Source organism: Anolis carolinensis, chromosome 2 (genome assembly GCF_035594765.1).
Source record: "Anolis carolinensis isolate JA03-04 chromosome 2, rAnoCar3.1.pri, whole genome shotgun sequence".
In the NCBI taxonomy this organism is placed as follows: domain Eukaryota; kingdom Metazoa; phylum Chordata; class Lepidosauria; order Squamata; family Dactyloidae; genus Anolis; species Anolis carolinensis.
The window spans coordinates 22,021,254-22,043,412 of NC_085842.1; the positions used below are offsets into that span (position 1 = coordinate 22,021,254).

Below are 22,159 nucleotides of genomic sequence, written 5' to 3' on the forward strand. Positions count from 1 at the left end.
ATGATGGGAATACTTTGTTGGGAGGTGTTAGCTGGCCCTGATTGTTTCCTGTGTGGAATTCCCGTTTTCAGAGTTTTGTTCTTTATTTAGTGTTCTGATTTTAGAGATTGTATTATTCTGTTTTATTATACCACATTAATTTTTATATACAGTAGAGTCTCACTTATCCAACACTCGCTTATCCAACGTTCTGGATTATCCAACGCATTTTTGTAGTCAATGTTTTCAATACATCGTGATATTTTGGTGCTAAATTCGTAAATACAGTAATTACTATGACACATTACTGCACATTGAACTACTTTTTCTGTCAAATTTGTTGTATAACATGTTGTTTTTGGTGCTTAATTTGTAAAATCATAACCTAATTTGATGTTTAATAGGCTTCTCCTTAATCTCTCCTTATTATCCAACATATTCACTTATCCAACGTTCTGCCGGCCCGTTTATGTTGGATAAGTGAGACTCTACTGTATTCTGATTTTAGTGTTTATTTCCCATACCACCATACTCTGTCTTCTGTGTGCCCAGGGGGGTGTTTCTCATCTGGAATCAGCCATGGATTGAGATTCCAGGTTTTAGCCTGCCACGTTTGGACTCTTGCTTGCTGAAGTGTTCCTGAATGTAGAAACCTATTTCTTGATTTAAGGCATTGGCTTGCTGGCTGATATCCAAACACAGGATGGGCCAGAGATGTCAATGCCTTGGTCCTTTCATTACAAGCTGCTACTTCCCGACGAATGTCCAATGATGCAATACCAGCTAATTAGTATAATTTTTCTAGCGGTGTTGGACGTAGACATCCTGTGATAATGCGCCATTTATTTATTTATTTACAGTATTTATATTCCGCCCTTCTCACCCCGAAGGTGACTCAGGACAGATCACATTGTACACATATAAGGCAAACATTCAATTCCATATAACATAGAACAGAGACAGATGCAGAGACAATTTAAACCTTCTCCAGCTTCCTGAGGGTATGCTTGATTCCGGCCACAGGGGAAGCAGCTGCTTCATCATCCACTGCAACAGCACTTCCTCATTCTAACGGCGGCTGGGTGATTTTTATGGTGTCGTAAATTAGCCTCCCCACATATAAGTGGTACCTAAATTTCCTACTTGATAGATGCAACTATCTTTCGGGTTGCTTAGGTCCACAATGAGCAGGGGCTATATATTTATTTTTTAATTGACGGGTGCTCACTCAGACACACAGGCTGGCCTCGAACTCATGACCTCTTGGCCAGAGTGATTTATTGCAGCTGGCTGCTAACCAGCCTGCGCCACAGCCATTGCGCCTCATTAAGAGCCACATCCGCCGTTTTAATATGAGATGCATTCCACACATGCGTATTCAGCAGCAGAGTAGCAAAGCGCAAGGGCAGATGTCTGCACTGTATCTGGTTGTGATCCCCAGGTTGTGCCAGTAATCTTGAATGCCAAACTGCATTCATTTTACATTTTACAGAGCAGATGCCCTCAATGTATGAGACTGCTGTGTTCAGCTTTAAGATGGTCTATGTACAAAGAAAATATAATGTCCAAATAGCATATAGTATTATTAAAGTTCACTGTACAAAGCTCAATTTGATAGTACCAGACAAAATGAAAAAGAGCAACAGCTCTAACACAAAAGTTATCCAAGTCTGATATTGGTTCCAATGTATATAGGCTTCAGGGATACATAATCAATGAAAATATCTTCCAAACAAAGTAAACAGATCGTTGGTCATGTTGCTGTATACTGGAATGAAGAAAATAATGATGGGGAACTTTAATAATACTATATGCTATTTGGACATATTTTCTTTGTACATAGCCAATCTTATGTTTGTGTAGATACTTTACAAGTATTCTGGGATTTTGTATAGTGTTCAGCTTTAAAGAAAAAGAAAATGAAGACATGCTCATAGATGGAAGAAATAAGCATATTCCTCCTTTTCTTCTGTTTTAAACAAACAGCAGGGATGCCTCTTTGTCACTCACATTTTGTGACACCCGTGAGAAGAGGGATTTAAATTTTCAATAGAACACGAAAGGCTAAAAATCACCCCCAGGCCCCTTCCAAAAAGAGATCTGTGCACATATAAGCCACTCATATGCATATGTATGCCACTAACAGGATGCTGCCTTACAGCTATTGATACAAACCTCTGGGAACACAGAAGCAACATCTTAGTTTAACAAAAGAAAGAAGCTGGGGGAGGTTGATGCAGAGCCTTACCCATCACTCCTGTTGCTCAATATAAACACCAACAATAGCTTGTAAGCAATGCAAGAGAATAGGAAAGGGGATGCTGTTCTAATCGGCCCTCCACCTTTGCATGTATGGGTTATTGTGTGTTTTGCGGGCTGTATAGTCATGTTCCAGAAGTATTCTCTCCTGATGCTTGGCCCACATCTATGGCAGGCTTCCTCACAACCTCTGAGGATGCCTGCCATAGATGTGGGCGAAACGTCAGGAGAGAATACTTCTGGAACATGACTATACAGCCTGGAAAACACACAACAACCCTGTGATCCCGGCCATGAAAGCCTTCGACAACACTTTGCAGGTATGACTTCTGTGGATTTCCTTAACGTGTTCTCTTGAGGATTTTCTAAGTGTGACTCTCAATTTCTGCCAGTCACATCGAAAGACCTAGAGGTCCTTAGAGAGAAAAGGTAAATCAAATCCACAAACAATCAGATTCTTCGGAGTTGATGAGTGGAAGTGCACCATAAAGCTGTGCTGGATGATGACCTAGAGATTCCTGGAAAGCTAATAATAATAATAATAATAATAATAATAATAATAATAATAATAATAATAATAAGTGTTCGACTTGTGATTTTGTGATATGAAATCCAGCATATCTATCTTGTTTGCTGTGTCATAATAAAATAATAATAATAATAACTTTATTTTTATACCCCGCCCCATCTCCCCGGAGGGACTCCAAGCGGCTTCCAAGGGGCCTTGCCCGACACAACAATATAATAACAGCAATAAACAGCAATAACATAACAGCAATAAAACAATAAAACAAATATCCCAACAATAAAACATCAGCATCAATAAAACAGTCATAAAAATCAACATACAGCATAAAATGTTAAAAACGGGAGACTAAAACACGGATCTGGGCCAAAGTGCAGAATATTTCAAAATAGGGAGAGGTAGTTTCACAGCTAAAATAGTCAATAAAGTGCAAGGTAATAATAATGGCAATAATAATGGAAAAGCTGTTATCTTTGGTATTATAAAACAAAACAAAACATTTAAAAAATTCCACTTTAGCATTGGTCTTGTATCCCTAACTCCAGCAAATATGAAGGGTTGAAGGCTTCTTGCTATAGCTGCCAACTTTGCATCAGCAGAGATGGGTTTCCAAAAGGTATTAAATTCAATAAATGAATGATAGGTGACAGCACATGGTTGGCTAGGAGTGGAATGTTATGTACAGACCAAAACCATCAAAATGTGTCAAATCCCTTCAGTACAGGGCTTAGAAAATTGCATTTTACAGTAATAGAATGCAGATCTTCCAACATATTTTTCCTGATTCTTGTAAAAATATGATTTGGTACCTTTTAGAAACAAGCATCATGTGTGTGTGCCTCTATACATATCCATATAGCAAGGGAAGCATATACACATATACATATTATGAAAATCGTCTTGAAAAGGGGGTGGGAATATTCGAAGACATACAGATTCATGGGAATTGTAGTTTTGCAAGGTCTTCCCTGCCAAAGAGTGCTGGTGCATGACCAAACTATAAATCCCAAGATCCCATGCCACTGGGCCATGGCCGTTGAAATAGTGCTGATGACCCAAACCCCGGCTTTTAAATTAATTTAAAAACGCAGCGGAGAGTTCCGCAGGTTACTCTCCAAAGGAACAAAGCGGGACCGCAGCAGACTATTATTAAAAGACTTTTTTTCTTCATTTTCCCCTTCCCTGAACTATGTAACAAATCCCCCCAATAAAAGTAACATTTATTTTAACAGTAACACTCTCTATCTGGTTATTTTGTATCTTTCCCTGACTCCTTCCTTCGCATGAAATCTCTCTCTCTCTCCCGTCCCTTTAACTCCGGTTGAGGTTTCTCTGCCATAGATTAACATGGCGGTCGATATAAATTGGCTCATATCTCTATCAAAATTACCCCTAGAACGCTCCTCTTTTAGTCCTAACCCTTTCTAAGGCTCCTGACTCGAAGACAACCAGCAGAACCGGAATCGGTCCAGTTTTCGGCACCTCAACAGCTGACTGTCAAACGGGACCGACGGCTCCTTACAAGCTAAAATGCTGCCTTATCCCGGATTTTCCTCTCCCCGCGGAAAGGGTTTAAGAGATCCCTAGCCCCTTTCTGTGAATTGGGGATGGGGGGGATCGCTCTCTCGCTGGGGAGACATAGTTCTCCAAGGACCCTCGCCCTCTGCAGCTGCCAAGGGGTGCCCGGACGGGTGCCCTCCACGTTTCATTCATACTTTTCATGATTTTATGAAGGAGAAGAACACTCTTCCCCAGACCTACCCCTGGACTTATGAAATCTTATACTTCCAAAGACTGCAACCCACATGTGCCCCTTCCCATGCCATCTCTATGAATTCCTTATGAACTCTTTTTCCTCATGTATTTGTGAATTTCCATATTCTATGTACTTGGACACTCTCATGACTCACTGTTGTATGAATTTCCATATCGGGTTCCCCAGATGTTGTGAACTTCGTCCTTATCAAATGTTTTCTATTGCTTATATCATTCATGATGCCCCTTTATGCAATGTCACCCACCTTTATGGATTCTCCTTTATTTCCTTGAAATCTATCTATCTGCCTATATGTATTTGTACTCTTTGGGATCCCCGGAAAATATGTGTTTTTCCCAGCTGGGTTTATGTTCCAACTTTATTTTAATTTTCATTCTATCCCATATAATTATCAAATCATGAAATCTAATGGGAAATATTATGACCCCAACATGAACTCTAGCCCTATGACCCAGACCTCCCTTCCCAAAAACAAAAGGATAATCTGCCACAGTTTAATCCAATCTCATTCCGATCGCATGGACAATATAGGGCGAGTCACCAAATTCCTAAAGGTGACTCGCCCCCAAGGCAAACATTGTCATATCCCAGGCCAGGACGCCGCAGGAAGGCACCCTGTGGGGCCGTCAATGACGGCTCATCACCACCCATCACCACTTCCCGTCTGACACCCCAAAGATATATCTAAAATCTGTGAACGTGACAGGACCCCGGACATCCTTGATGGGTGTCATAAATTCCTTTAGAAATCGGCTGGGCCAGAATTAATCTGATATTTCCCGTCCGGTCACCTCATTGTTTCAATAGCTCCCTCCTCCTCCTCTCTGATTGGCCCGAGGGGGGACAAAAAGCGGCTCCCCATTGGGCCAGCAGAGCAAGGCGGGAAACGAAAGCCCGCCTCGTTCAACCTCTCAGCCTATCCACGATCAGATGGGCGGGGAAGCGGGGCGGGAAATTCAAAGGGCTGTCAGACCGAAACATTGTATAAATATGGCTTTATTTGAAACATATGTTACGCTAGTAGATTGAATGATCGCTATTAGCGTCCTTTTCAGCTGAATTGCTAAATAAAAACTCCTTGGCGGATTTTCCTTCAACTTGGCGGACCTTCTTCATTTCAGGCTTCAGGTTGTATTGCGGCTTATATTCTTCTTTTGGCTTCGCCAAGGTCCGTTCCCTCAGGACCGGATCGGCTCTCTCCTTAAGGGGCCCGATCCCCCAGAAACGCGGTCGACAACATAATTTGGCCTCACCACGAAGGGACTTGCTTGGAAGTTCCAAAAATCAATTTTTTAGGCTAAAATTCCAAGCGGCGACCTTGGTCCAGATATTCTGGAACAGGTTGGGGAGAGAAACGGCTGCAAGGAGGGCCCTCCGACCAACAATTTGACCTCATTTCACATCCAAATTTCTCTGGCAGTCCCTTTCTCTCTCTAGATCTGATTCAGGGTACTGAACAAAGGAGCCAGATAGGAGGAAGCAGATTTTTAGCTCCTCGAAGGAAAGGCGCCAACGTGAAACAGGGGACGCCCTGTAAAAATAAAAGGGAACCGGCCCCGTTGTTGAGACCCAGGTGGGAGGAGCCCTGGAGGTATTGCACTTCGGATCAGGGCTCGGTAACAAATTCCTGGTGAAACACGGGAAGATCTGGCACCCGGGGGGCGTGTGAGAACAGTCTGGCTTGTAAGATTACAGGTTCAAGGATCGCGGGGTAGGGGGACGGTTGTGTTCCCGGGGCACCTGCGGATCCCACGGACGCCAGCCATTCAATCTTGGTGGAAGGAACTCTCGGTAGGACGAGCGGCACCTAGCCGGTTGGGTGAGTCGTTACTCCGTTAACTGTCAGGTACTGGGCAGGGGCTGAGCCAAGAATGGGTGTTTGTTCAGCACGTCTAGGGTGTCCCACCCCAGCAGACATCCCCAGGGATTCTCCATTGGGTAAGATCCTGGCCAATTGGGGTGGGCTTTGCATCGAAAAACATGGTGCAGGCCAGGTTGGGCTAACTCAGAGCACATAAGTGGCCCCTTGTGGCCCTTGAAGGGGGGACAGCTTGCCCCCCCCCCGCTTGAGTCACCGAATTCGGAGTGTTGACCTAAGGTGACTCACCATGGGGAGGGCAGGTGGTTCCAGCTTGCTTATATTGCAATGTTCATGGCCTTAAGCCAGAGGGAGAGTGGAAGGGGAAGAGGGGGTCCAAGTCTTCCCATGCAGGGACGTGGGCTCAAAACCTACCCTCCTCAGAAGCTCCCCTCTAGACCTACTTCCCCTCCCGCCTCCACCAGAAGAGGAACTTCTGGAGACATTTGCTTACCCCCCACCTTACCAAACCCGACCCCCATCCCTTGCCTCACCTCATCCCCCGTTTTCTCCCCTGATCTGAGTCTTGCACCGACCCAGAACCCCCAAATCGACCCTTCAAGGGAACCTCTGCTTCCCGGGATCCCACACTCCCAGACTCACTCTCCCAACTCCCTACCATTTACCCCCGTCTCCCTTCCGTTTCCCAGCCCTCTGTTTTCTCTCAGCCCCATCTCCCCTCCGTTTCCCAACCTCCTATTCCCTCTCCACCCCTCCCCAACCGAATCCCTCTAAGCCTTTTTCCCTTCCACCCCAAAGACTTCTTCCCCCTTGCAGCCCCCCTCCCTTAATCTCTCCCTCTCTTCCTCTCGCTCGTCCTTTTTGACCAGAGGAACAGGGGGGAAAGAAGGGGGCGGGGGGGGGGGGATGAGGACCCTCAGAGGAAGGAGGAATTGACTGTTCAGAGACTTGGGAATCTTATCCCGCCACCAAAATACGTACATGCTATGAATGCAAACTATGTCAACCTCCCACCCAGTTGCATTCTGCTTGAGGTGAAGGAAGTCAGTCTGTAATCAAAAGATTACAGAGGTGAGGCAGTCCAATATTTAGAAACCCCTCTTTAGTTACTCTTTTGTTGACATAAATGTGAGATATAATAATAATAACAGGAAAAACTCAGCTGCTATCAGGACCTCAAGATTGAACTTCAAACTCTGGCAGAAACCAGTACAGGTGGTCCCGGTGGTGATTGGCACACTGGGTGCTGTGCCAAGAGATCTCAGCCAGCATTTGGAAACAATAGACATTGACAAAATTACGATCTGCCAACTGCAAAAGGCCACCCTACTGGGATCTGCGCGCATCATCCGAAAAGACATCACACAGTCCGAGACACTTGGGAAGTGTTCGACTTGTGATTTTGTGATACGAAATCCAGCATATCTATCTTGTTTGCTGTGTCATACAATAATAATAATAATAATAATAATATGCCCTAACATTAGCCCTTTTGTATGAGTTCTTTAGAATATAACTTGTTCTTCATTGCTGACATTGTCCTGAAGAAGGAATACTACTTGAAATGAGTCCACAAATAAAGACCATTTTGCAGCTTCAGGGTTTTTTCTATTTCGTTTCTTGTTGCTGTCATTTTTAGACCTGAAATAGGACAACTTTCAACCAGAGACTTCAAGAGTAAGATTCCCACCTGAAACTACTTGAAGTTACAATGCACAAATAAAGAAATGTAAACTTTATTGGAAAGGTATAAAACATGGTAGAAAAAAAAGAAAGAAATTTACAAAACAGTGAATGCAGAATGCATGGTCTTAAAATGCATTAATGAATACATTGTGACAATGGAAACAGTTCTAATGTGACTAGACTATAAAAAGAAGGAACACTAAATTAAGTATTATAAATCAATTTAAAAGAGAAAAATCTAAGGACCATTAAGTGGCTGTAAATCAACAACAGAATCTTTAACCATGGCCCCATCTACCCTGCCATATAATGCAGTTTTCAAACTGCATTATATGGTCAGTGCAGGCTCATATAATGCAGTTCAATGCAAGCAAACTGCATTATATGGCAGCCTAGATGGAGCCATATTTTCAGTACTACTACCATAGTAACAAATGTTCTGAATATATGGCACTGGACCGCATAAATAGGAGTATAGTGTCTATATCCAGGCAAGTCATGCTACCCTTCTGTTCTGCCTTGGAGCAGAGGGAGAAAATAGACAGATAGATGATAGATTTCAAAGTAATTTTACTGTTTGCAAAGAGTAATCACTGTGGTCACCAGACCAATACGTAGCAAAGTTGGTAAAACTGCCACCCTTTACACTGAGTGTCAGCTCGATTTACACCATTGTTACAAACATGCGCAGTTGTAACTCATGATTTCATACACACTTCCTAACAAGGTGGCACTACCATATTTGGGGGTATTGTTGCTCAATAAATGTCTCATGATTTACAAGAGTTATACAGAGTTCAAATGCCAGGCTCAGCAAGTTATCTAAAGTACAGAGATCAGCAACTTGTTCAAAGTAGAAAAATCAGCAACTTGTTCAAAGTACAGAGGACAACAAGTTATTTAGAGTTCAAGTAAGATTTCCTTGATTCAGCTCCTACAATGGTATAGGATTCATAATCTAAATATTATATACTAAAAGAATATATGAAATATCTAACATATAATACAAACTAATCATCACAAAAAAAGAATATCTAAAGATAGGAATAACTGACAGCCTTCTTTCTAGAAATTCTTACTATGTCATTTATTTTTGGGTCAATCTGTTTTCTAGAGGCAAGCATGCATAAAATGGCAACACAAAGATTCTTAAAACCAAATTGAAAATCTCTGCTAAATAGCAGAGCATTTCTCTCTTTTAAAAATATTTCAGTTTCATTGATGTTTTAATACAGATAAACTAATTCACACTGTAATAATCAACATCCAGAAAGCAAAATTTAAAGAAAAGTACTATACAATAAAAATCCCATATTCACAAGGGTTACATTTCTGACTCTATGGCAACTCCTAGGGGACTGACATTGGTGGCTCTAAGGATCTTTGGTGCAGTTAAGATGAATATATGGTTTCATCCCTAGAGCTTAAATCTTCAGTTTGTTCAGTTCAATCAGGGTTTTGAATTTAGATACAAGTTGTGTGGATCTGATGTCTGATGTTAAAATGCCATTTAGCCTTTCCCCAAACTCAGAGCAAGAATGCTATTGGGTTACAATTCCCATTATTCTGAGACTGCAAGGTAGATAATTGGAAGTGATGGGAATTGTCATTCAGCTCCTGGTGGTGGTGCAGTGTGTTAAAGCGCTGAGCTGCTGAACTTGCAGACTGAAAGGTCCCAGGTTCAAATCCCGGGAGCGGAATGAGCGCCCGCTGTTAGCCCCAGCTCCTGCCAACCTAGCAGTTTGAAAACATGCAAATGTGAGTAGATAAATAGGTACCGCTCCGGCGGGAAGGTAACGGCACTCCATGCAGTCATGCCGGCCACATGACTTTGAAGGTGTCTACAGACAACGGCGGCTCTTCGGCTTAGAAATGGAGATGAGCACCAACCCCCAGTCAGTCACGACTGGACTTAACGTCAGGGGAAAACCTTTACCTTTACAACCTAACATCTAGGGACCCAAATTAAAAACTAAAGAGCACCAGCTAATATATAAAAGAATTATAGTTGTCTCTCTACATCCACGGATTTTCCATCTATTCAATGGCCCGTTGTAGCAGCTCTACTGAACTGGTTAGAAGAATGGTTCCATTTTGATAATCAAAGCCTCATAGGTTTTTGAAGGAGCTGATTTAAAATTTGGCTTGCATGCATACCCACTTTATGAAGAAGTGGCGGAACACCCAAACTTTAATAAACACCCAATTAGGAAAATTCCGATGAGCACTTGGAACGAACTCTACTTCGGTTTTTTGAAGCATTGTTTCCTTTTTTCACTGAAGGTCTTTGCTCTATGCGTTTGGATATTTTTTTTCCCTGCGCATGCATCCTTTCATGACGAGTAAAGCTTTGTTTATATCTGAAACGCTTTCCGCACTCCATGCACTGATGTGGTTTCTCTCCCGTGTGGCTCCTCCGGTGGCTGGAAAGGTGCGAATGTTGACTGAAGCATTTCCCACAGGTGGTGCATTTATAGGGTTTCTCACCAGTGTGGGTACTTAGGTGGGCGTTAAGGCTAGTACTTAAGCGGAAGTTCTTTCCACACTCCATGCATTTATAGGGTTTCTCCCCTGTGTGGTGTTTTTGATGATTACTGAGACCTCCGCTATAGCTGAAGCTTTTTCCACATATTTGGCATTTATATGGCTTCTCTCCAGTGTGGATTCTTAGATGTATAGTAAGGTGTGGCTTTTGTCGGAAGCTCTTTCCACACTCTGGGCATGGATATGGTCTCTCCCCTGTGTGGGTTCTTTGGTGCACAGCTAGTTTCCCTGATTCCCGGAAGTTCCTTCCACACTCCAGGCATTTGTATGGCTTCTCTCCTGTGTGGAGCCTTCGATGCACAGTAAGCTCTTGACTCTGACTGAAGCTCTTCCCGCATTCCATACATTCGTATGGTTTCTCCCCTGTGTGGACTCTTAGATGTGCAGAAAGGTAAGCATTTAAACGGAAGCTCTTTCCACACACCAAGCATGGAAATGGTTTCTCCCCTGTATGAATGCTTCGGTGGCCAGCAAGATTTCCACTGTTAATGAAGCTCTCTCCACACTCGAGGCACTTATATGGTTTCTCCCCTGTGTGGACTCTTTGATGTGATAGAAGGTTACCGCTTAAATGGAAGCTCTTTTTGCACTCCAGGCATTTATAAGGCTTTTCACCTGTATGAAGTTGTTGGTGCGTTTTCAGATGCCCGGCAACCGGGAAACTCTTCCCACATTCCAGGCTTTGATATGGTTTCTCTCCACTGTGAATTCTTTCGTGGACAGTAAGACTTCCTTTGCACCTGAAACTCTTCCCACACTCTGTGCATTGATATGGTTTCTTCCCTTTATGTATCCTTTCATGTGTAGTAAGATTTCCTCTCTTGTTGAAACTCTTACCACATTCAGTGCATTTAAATGGTTGTCCCCCTGGGTGGGTTTTCTGGCGTGAGGAAACAGCTTGACTGGTATTGTTTTCAAACTCCATGGATTTCTATGGCTCTTGCTCTCTGCCGATTCTTTTCTGCCCAATAGTCACCTGCTTGTGGAGAAAAAAATATCAATTATTAAACATGTTTTATTTGTGGGCAGGACTAGCCTTGTGTAGGTGTTGTAGTGGTTTTATTACTGGGCTTGAATCCCCACTCAATGCAAACACTTCTGGTTCACCATAGGCTCAAAATGATTTGAAGGCATGAGAAACAAAAAAAAAATGTAGTTATAGGATGGAAAAAAAACCCTGAAAGTGAACATAATAATGCTTTGGAGTGGTATGAAGAATTGTTCCTACTGCCCATTCTCGGTCTGTTCACCTTTATTGCATGAACAATGTTCTAAAGTCACAACTTAGGGAGACAAAGATGCTCTTTACAGGTTGACCTCCCTTTATCTAGAGTTCCAAATCCAAAATAATACAAAATTGGTCACATGGGTAGTGTTTGCTTTCTGATGGTTTAATGGACACAAAGGTTATTTCATTTGCAGAATTATTCAAAATACTACAAATAATCTCCAGTATGCGTGTATAAGTTTTATATGAAACAAAAGTGGTTCTCAGCCTGGGATCCCCAAGTGTTTTCGCCTACGGTTGATATAATCTGATGTATTTATTGGATTAATGTGAAATTGAATACAGACTGGCTCTGACTTTTGACCCAATGCTACTGGCCCTGTTGTAATGGTCACACAGTGTTTTACTGTTTTAAATGGGGTATGATATTGGTTTTTAAGTGTGTTTTTACGATCGTTTGTTTTACTATATTTTGTATTATATGTGGCATTAATCTTGCCATTATGTAAGACCGCTCTGGGTCCCCCTGGGGGAGAAGAGCGGTATATAAATTAAATAAATAAATAAATAAATAAATAAATACAACTACCAGAAATACCAGAAACAAGGTAGCCAGAGATATAATTGTCCACATGGTGAAACGAACGACAAGAGAAGAAATATTTAGAAGGTCCAAACTTAATCCGATTATATATAAAGACAAGAAAATTATGATTTACAAAGAGTTCCCCCAGTCTACCTTGAACAACAGAAGAAAATATTTCTTCCTAACGGACGAGCTAAAACGCCTACAAATTAGGTTCAGATGGGAGAGACAGGAAGGCTTAATGTTAACTTATAAGGACGAGAAGGTTTGGATAAAATCAGAGGAAAAAGCCGATGAATTTTACAGAAAGTTAAAGAAGGACCAATCAAAACAACAACCACCAAGCTGGGAAAAAAATCCAAAACAGTCAAAGAAGAGAAGAGAAGAGTCGCCAAAGGACATCCAAACACCTCTGTTTACCAGGAACGATCCAAAGGAAGCGTCGGATGAGGAGGAGGGAGCAGCAAGTGACATAGCTACAGATGAGTAGTTTTTTAAGCTCAATAAAGATTTTTTCTAACAACATTAATGGTTTAAATTCTCAAATTAAAAAAAAAAGGTTGTTTAACTATTTTGCAAAAAATAAGTATGAGGTTATAGCTTTGCAGGAAACGCGTATTGCCAATAAGCATATTAGGCATTTAACAAATAATAAATTGGGCTTCGCCTTCCATTCTCTAGATGGGAAAAAGAAAAGAGGGGTCTCATTGTATATAGATGAAAAATTAAAACCAGAAGAGGTATTCAGAGACAGTGAGGGAAGAATGATCGCGGTCAAAATAATATTAGATCGGGAATCTATCCTAATCTGTAATGTCTACATGCCAAACGGGCCAAAAAGAAAATTTATTAAATTATTAAGGGAAAAATTTAATCAAGCAGAAGCGGATCACTGGCTAATAATTGGCGACTTTAACGGTATTATAGATAATAACTTAGATAAATCAACACAAAAAAGAAGTAAACAAAAGAAGGAAAAGAAATCACTCCCGAAAAATTTTCTACAGCTAGTAGAAGAATTCGATTTATTAGATACATGGAGAATTAAAAATCCTAAACAAAAAGATTTTACACACTATTCAAATAGACATAAGCTATGGACAAGGATAGACATGATTTGGGCCTCAAAAAGTTTGATATCTAAAATACAAGAAACAAGAATATTGGCAAGAGATCTATCAGACCATTGCCCAATAATTATGTCAATAAACAGAAGTAAGTTAACAAGAAACTGGAGATTAGATGATAATTTGATAAAACAAGAAGGAGACATTGAGAGGGTAAGACAAATGACTAAAGAATACTTCTTACTAAACGATAATTCCAATACCAATCCACAAATTATTTGGGACGCATACAAGGCATACGCTAGAGGGTTTTTTATACAACAAAAGGCAAGGAAAAATAGGATCAAAAACCAAAAGATACAAAAAATACAAAGAGAAATCGAGGAATGGGAAAAAAATTGAAATTAGACCCAGGTAAAAGTAATATATCAATAAAATTAAATTTTTTACAAAAAGAAAAAATGAACCTCCAATTAGAGAATCTGGCTAAGCAACTAAAGTGGACAAGGCAAAATGCCTTCGAAAACGCCAACAAGCCAGGAAAATGGCTAGCTAGAATAATAAGGAAAAAAACAAACAAACAGCAAATTGTTAATATTAAATCAAATGGGAAAATTATATGTACAGATGATGAAATAATAGCTGAATTTGAGAAATTTTACAAAAAATTGTATAAAAAAGATGAAATCAATTTAGAAGCTATAACAAAATATATTTGTAAACAAAAGTTATCAAAAATATCGGAAGAGGATAGATTTAACTTAAACAGAGAAATTACAGTAGAAGAAATCAAAAAAGCTATAGCAAAATTAAATTCAGATAAAGCCCCAGGTCCGGATGGATTCACCGCCGGCTTTTACAAAATTGATGAGGAAATAATATTGAAATACCTAAAAAAAATAATGAACATAGCTCTAAGCGAAGGCAAAATACCAGATTCGTGGAAAAAAGCCGAGATAGTTCTGTTACATAAAGAGGGAACAGATCCAAGTAACGTAAAGAATTACCGCCCCATATCATTACTGAACAACGATTATAAAATTTATACCAAGGTATTGGGAGAAAGATTCACAAAATTCTTAAATGAATGGATTGCGGAAGATCAGACAGGCTTCCTGCCCAACAGGAGCACAAAAGACAATATCCGGATTGTTATTGACACCATTGAATATCTTGAACAAAACCACCAAAAGGAAGTCGGCCTCTTAGCATTAGATGCGGAGAAGGCTTTCGACAATGTAAATTGGGATTTTTTAAAAATATTATTTGAAGAATTGGACATGGGAAACCAATTTCTAAACGGGATTAATGCAATCTATGAAAAACAATATGCAAAAATAAAAATAAATGGCAGGCTGACGGAAGAATTCGAAATTCAAAAAGGAACAAGACAGGGCTGCCCACTGTCCCCCTTAATCTTTATATTTACTTTAGAAATTTTATTGAGATCAATAAGAAAAGAGGAAAATTTAAAGGGTATAAAAATAGAGAAACAAGAATTAAAGGTACGAGCCTTCGCCGACGACGTGATTTGTATATTAGAAAACCCAAAAGAAAGAATAAAAGATTGGTTAGAGAAAATAGAGGAGTATGGGACCCTGGCTGGCTTTAAAATTAATAAGGAAAAAACAACGATCTTAACAAAGAATATGTCAAACAAAAGTCAGGGGGAACTTAAAGATATTTCGGGATTAAAAATTGTCAAGAAATTTAAATATTTAGGAATCTGGATAGGAAATAGAAATAATCAACTATTGGAACTTAATTATGGAACGAAATGGAATGAGATTAAAAGGGACCTAGAAAATTGGAAAAACCTAAATATATCACTATTGGGTAGAATAGTAATAATAAAAATGAATGTATTGCCTAAATTACTATACCTTTTCCGTAACATCCCCATCATTAGAGGCAAAAAACTATTCAACGATTGGAATCGCGAACTAAACAAATTCATCTGGAAAAATAAAAAACCTAGAATTAAATTTACCACGATGACTACCCCAAAAGAAAGAGGGGGATTTGACATTCCAAATTTAAATTTATACCATGAAGCATGTGCGTTAGATTGGATAAGAGATTGGGTAAGATTGGAAAAAATTAAAATACTATCACTAGAAGGAAGTGACCTGAGATGGGGATGGCATGGCTACTTATGGCAAGACAAAGCGAAAATAGATAAACAATTTGGTAACCACTTTGTTAGAGCAGCATTATTGGCAACCTGGCAAAAATATAAGAGATTTCTTTACAAAAAAACCCCACTTTGGTTGTCTCCGTTAGAGGCAACGCAACGTAGGTTGCTCGGCTGGCAAAAATGGCCGACGTATTCGGAAATTATTAAGAAAGTAGAGGCGGGGATACTTATACCCCCGATGAAAGAATGGGAGGACATTAAAAAAGAATATAAGAATGTCACATGGCTACAATATCATCAATTAAAAGAATGTTATAAAAAAGATAAAAAATTAGGTTTCAGTACCACTACAAATTTTTGGGACAATCTGCTGAAAAGGGAGAAAAAAGTTATAACAATCCTTTATAAAAAACTGCTTGAATGGAATACGGAATCCGAAATAGTCAAAGAATCAATGATAAAATGGTCCAGGAACCTGGGAAGACCTATAACTATAGATGAATGGCACACTATATGGAATAAAAAAATTAAATTATGCTACTCTACTGATCTAAAGGAAAACTGGCTGAAAACAATACACAGATGGTATTTGACGCCTAAAAAATTAGGATTTATGTACAAAAATAGAGATAATAGATGTTGGCATTGTAGGGAACGAGTAGGATCATATTTCCACATGTGGTGGAATTGTAAGATAATAAAAAAGTATTGGAAAACAATTCACACAGAATGTAAAAAGATATTAAAACTGGAATTTGAGTGCAAACCGGAATATTATTTACTAGGTCTATATAACTTTAAAGAAGGGGGGATAACAACTCCAGAGCAAGAGAAGAAGAATAAGGAAAGACTATTTACATATATGGTAACGGCCGCCAGACTTGTGATAGCAAGAAACTGGAAGGACGGAAAAAATCTCTCAAAAGAATTGTGGCTGGAGAAACTAATGGATATTAAAAACATGGACAGACTAACCTTCCTGATCAAAAAAACTACGGGAAGACCAATGAGAGAAACAAATTGGTCACCCCTGGAAGAATATCTTCAATGATGATGAAATGAAGAAACTACATGTTTGAAGATGGAAGCTGGTTGATTGGAAGTCATGTACCCCTCCCCCCTATCCTACCCCCCTAGGATAGGGCTTTCCCCCCCTTCCCTATTTACCTATTGCCCTTCCCCTCCCCAATCACCTATTCCCCAATATTTCCCTCCCTTCCTTTTCCTATGCTTCCCCTCACATACATGAGTCATATCCTCCTCCCTCACCCTCCCCCACAATTCATTGTAAAACCTCAATAAAAATTATTTAAAATAAATAAATAAATAAATAAATACAACTACCAGAAATCCCAGCCAGTTTACCAGCTGTTAATGGAATGTTGGTGGGCAGGAAAAGAGATTTATAGATGAGCTTTAAGCCAACCTTAAAAACTATGGCATAGACACTGAGAACTGGGAAGCCCTGGCCTTTGAGCGCTCTAACTGGAGGTCAGCTGTGACCAGCAGTGCTGCGGAGTTCGAAGAGGCACGAATGGAGGGCTTAAGGGAGAAAGATGACAAGAGGAATGCACGTCAAGCCAACCCTGACCGTGACTGCCTTCCATCTGGAAACCGATGTCCTCACTGTGGAAGAACATACGGGTCAAGAATAGGTCTCCACAGCCACCTCCGCATCCACCGCCAAGACACTACAGTTGGAGGACCATTATGCTCAGTCTACGAGGGATCACCCAAGTAAGTAAGTAAGTAAGTAAGTAACCAGCTGTTAGGATTTCTGGAACTTGAAGGCCAAAAACATCTGGGGACCCCAGGTTGAAACCACCGCAGTGTATCCAAATTGACAATTTGAATGCAATGGTCAGTGTAGATACACATAATGCAGTCCAACGCAGTTCAATTGCATTATATAAGTATAAGGCCTCATCTACACTGCCATACAATGTAGACCAGGAATGGGCAAACTTCAGCCTTCCAGGTGTTTTGAACTACAACTCTCACAATTCCTACTGGAGGGCCGAAGTTTGCCCACGCCTGCTGTAGACTCATATCCAGCCCAAGATATCTCATTATACACATACAGTAGAGTCTCACTTATCCAACACTCGCTTATCCAACGTTCTGGATTATCCAACGCATTTTTGTAGTCAATGTTTTCAATATATCGTGATATTTTGGTGCTAAATTCATAAATACAGTAATTACTATATAGCATTACTGCGTATTGAACTACTTTTTCTGCCAAATTTGTTGTCTAACGTGATGTTTTGGTGCTTCATTTGTAAAATCATAACCTAATTTGATGTTTAATAGGCTTTTCCTTAATGCCTCCTTATTATCCAACATATTCGCTTGTCCAACATTCTGCCGGCCCGTTTATGTTGGATAAGTGAGACTCTACTGTATATGCAAATACAGATATTAAAAAAATTAAAAATCTGAAATCCAAAACATCTCTGGCCACAAGTGTTGTCCATAATAGATTCTTAATAATATTCATCTCCATACACTCTGAAGCCTCTTGGGATTTTCTCATCCACAAATAAAAATATGAACAGATCCAAACTGGATGAAAAACAAAACAAAACAAGCTATTTCACTTAACATCCATTTCCCCCTTGCACCTGAGATCGTATGTGTTGTGAATATTGTAATGTGGGAAGGTATATGCCAAAGGATCCTATGGAGAGCCATTTGAGAAAACAGAGATACAACTGGAAAACAATTAATCTATCTATCTTCTATCTATCTATCTATCTATCTATCTATCTATCTATCTATCTATCTATCTCCGGTGTCGCATGTTATACAACAAATTTGACAGAAAACGTAGTTCAATATGCAGTAATGTTATGTTGTAATTACTGTATTTACAAATTTAGCACCAAAATATCACGATATATTGAAAACATTGACTACAAAAATGGCTTGGATAATCCAAAGGCTTGGATAAGTGAGGCTTGGATAAGTGAGACTCTATTGTACTATACGGTATAACCTGGAGGAGTAAAACAGTATACAGGTTTCAGTCTTGGACTAACCCAGGGGTCCTCAAACTTTTTAAGCCGAGGGCCGGTCCACAATCCTTCAGACTGTTGAGGGGCCGGATTATCATTTGAAAAAAAAAATACAAACAAATTCCGATGCACACTGCATATGTCTTATTTGTAGTGCAAAAACAACAACAACAACAACAACAAAAGAACAATACAATATTTTTTAAAAAAACAATTTTAACCAACATACATTTATCAGGATTTCAATGGGAAGTGTGGCCCTGCTTCTGGCCAGTGAGATAGTCAAGTTAATTAGGGTTGTTGTTGTTGTTGTTGTGTGCCTTCAAGTCATTTCAGACTTTGGGTGAGCCGAAGTCTAAAATTTATTTATTTATTTATTATTTACTGCATTTATTTATTACATTTGTATCACACCCTTCTCACCCCAAAGGGGACTCAGAGTGGCTTACAAGTACATACAATATATTATATTATTAGCATAGCACAATATTAGCTTTATATATTACTATATTGAACTATACCACTATACTGTAATATTATTAGTAATATTATATGTAATATAGAATATATAATTAATATTATTATATGGTATTATTATTCGTGTTATATTGAATTACATCATAATATTATTATCAATATTATATGTATTATATGTATATACAATATATTATATTATAAAACTGAGGGCGGGGGCCAGGTAAATGACCTCGGAGGGCCGCATCCGGCCCCCGGGCCTTAGTTTGGGGACCCCTGGACTAACCTATCCTGTAGAATTAATGCATTTGAGACCACCTTAACTAACATGACTCCATGCCATGGGATTCTGGGATTTGTAGTTGAGAGTAGTGCCAGGACTTTGGCAGAGGAGGCTAAAGCTCTTGTAAAACTACAACTCCCAGGATTACATGGCATAGAGTATGGCAGGTAAAGCAGTATTAAACTGCTACAGTGCAGGTGCACCCTGTTAGCAAATACAGTAGTCTCACTTATCCAAGCTAAACGGGCCGGCAGAAGCTTGGATAAGCGAATATCTTGGATAATAAGGAGGGATTAAGGAAAAGCCTATTAAACATCAAATTAGGTTATGATTTTACAAATTAAGCACCAAAACATCATGTTATACAACAAATTTGACAGAAAAAGTAGTTCAACACGCAATAATGTTATGTTGTAATTACTGTATTTACAAATTTAGCACCAAAATATCATGATATATTGAAAACATTGGCTACAAAAATGGCTTGGATAATCCAGAGGCTTGGATAAGCGAGGCTTGGATAAGTGAGACTCTACTGTAGGTCCACCCTGAAGGATTAACTTGGAAGCACCTAAGAAGTGCAAGGAAAAGGATTGTTTCCTTGTAAACCATAAAACAATTGCAATTGTTATGTCTGGTTCAATTCACATATATCAATGCTTTTTACCAAGGTCTAGCATCAATTGGATAAAAACAATTATTCCTCTCCCTCTAATTAGGACTTTATTTTTCTTTTCTTTTTGTTGTATCAACCTAGAGCCGTGAATGATGGGTTGTGTTGTCAAATTTCAAGGTTGGAGGGCTTGTAGTTTTGTAGTTTTGTCCGCTGCCCTGATGCCATCACTCTTTTATATATATAGATTGAATAAAATACATTTTGGGGGAGAGACCACCTTGCATTGAAAGAACCCCCCCTCCCCTGCTCCAGAGGGGAAAGTAAAACTAGCAAAGGAAGGTTTTCCTTTCCATCCACAGTTGCAACCTGCATTCCAGTCTTGCACCCAGCATTGCAATCTGTTCCCCAAGCATTGCACTTCATGCTCCTGTCAATCTCCCCACCAGGCCAGTCCTGCAGCCCCAGCAAGCCCAGCATGGCATCCTTACCTCCTCGTGTCTCCTCTCTGCCTGTTTTCAGCTTTCCCGCCTCGCCAAGGAAGAACCGGAAGCGGAAGCGATGCTCCTTGGATGGTTCTCTTCAAAGACTTCCTGGGCAAAACAATGCTTCTCTAGGAACCAGGATGGGCTCCCAGGTGCTTTGGAGGCGGACAAGGCAGTGTATCAATGGAAAGGCAAGGAAACCCATAGTGGGTGCATCTCTACACTCTTATAGAATCATAGAATCCTAGAATAGTAGAGTTGGAAGAGACCTCCTGGGCCATCCAGTCCAACGCCCTGCCAAGAAGCAGGAAATTGCATTCAAAACACCCCCGACAGATGGCCATCCAGCCGCTGTTCAATTAATGCAGTTTGACGTGGCCCAATGCTATGGAATCATGGAATTTGTAGTTTTGGTGGGACACCAGCACTCTTTGGCAAGGAAAGATCTGGAAAAACTACAACTCCCATTATCCCATCACATGTTGCCATGGCAATTAAAGTACAGTAGAGTCCCGCTTATCCAACCTCCACTTATCCAACGTTCTGTATTATCCAACGCAGTCGGCCTTTTAGTAGTCAGTGTTTTTGTAGTCAATGTTTTCAATACATTGAAGTTTTGGTGCTAAATTCATAAATACAGTACAGTAGAGTCTCACTTATCCAATGTTCCGGATTATCCAACACAGTCAGCCTTTTAGTAAATGTTTTTGTAGTCAATGTTTTCAATACAGTGCGATGTTTTGGTGCTAAATTCGTAAATACAGTACAGTAGAGTCTCACTTATCCAAGCTTCTGTATTATCCAACGCAGTTGGCCTTTTAGTAGTCAATGTTTTTGTAGTCAATGTTTTCAATACAGTGCGATGTTTTGGTGCTAAATTCGTAAATACAGTACAGTCTCATCCAAGCTTCACTTATCCAACGTTCTGTTTTATCCAAGGCAGTCTGCCTTTTAGTAGTCACTGTTTTTGTAGTAAATGTTGCAATGTTTTGGTGCTAAATTCGTAAATACAGTAGAGTCTCACTTATCCAAAACTCGCTTATCCAACGTTCTGGATTATCCAATGCATTTTTGTAGTCAATGTTTTCGATACATCGTGATATTTTGGTGCTAAATTCGTAAATACAGTAATTACTACATAGCATTACTGTGTATTGAACTACTTCTTCTGTCAAATTTGTTGTATAACATGTTTTTGGTGCTTAATTTGTAAAATCATAACCTAATTTAAGGTTTAATAGGCTTTTCCTTAATCTCTCCTTATTATCCAACATATTCGCTTATCCAACGTTCTGCTGGCCCGTTTATGTTGGATAAGCAAGCCTCTACTGTAAATGTTGCAATGCTTTGGTGCTAAATTCGTAAATACAGTAATTACCACATAACATTATTGTGTATTGAACTGCTTTTTCTGTCAATTTCTTGTAAAACATGATGTTTTGGTGCTTTATTTGTAAAATCATAATGTAATTTTATGTTTAATAGGCTTTTTTCTTAATCCCTCCTTATTATCCAAGATTTTTGCTTATCCAATGTTCTGCCGGCCCGTTTATGTTGGATAAGTGAGATTCTACTGTAATGCCAAACTTTACTTATCGTGTCAGAAGCAAATTGAGAATGCAGTTATAATGTACTAGCTGTGCCCGGCCACGCGTTGCTGTGGCGAAGTCTGGTGGTAT

General features: G+C 39.8%; 1 protein-coding gene across 1 annotated transcript in view; it reads right to left on the reverse strand.

The window, feature by feature from the left end:
- Window positions 1-20,773, reverse strand: part of LOC103278105 (zinc finger protein 883) — a 29,573-nt gene extending 8,800 nt beyond the window's left edge. The window contains exons 1-2 of the mRNA XM_062973561.1: window positions 20,487-20,773; window positions 10,425-11,569 (exon numbers count right to left, since the gene is read on the reverse strand). Of these exons, the coding sequence (XP_062829631.1) occupies window positions 10,425-11,515 (1,091 nt within the window). The 5' untranslated portion in view covers window positions 11,516-11,569; window positions 20,487-20,773. The remainder of the gene's footprint in view (window positions 1-10,424; window positions 11,570-20,486) is intronic.
- Window positions 20,774-22,159: the final 1,386 nt, after the last annotated feature.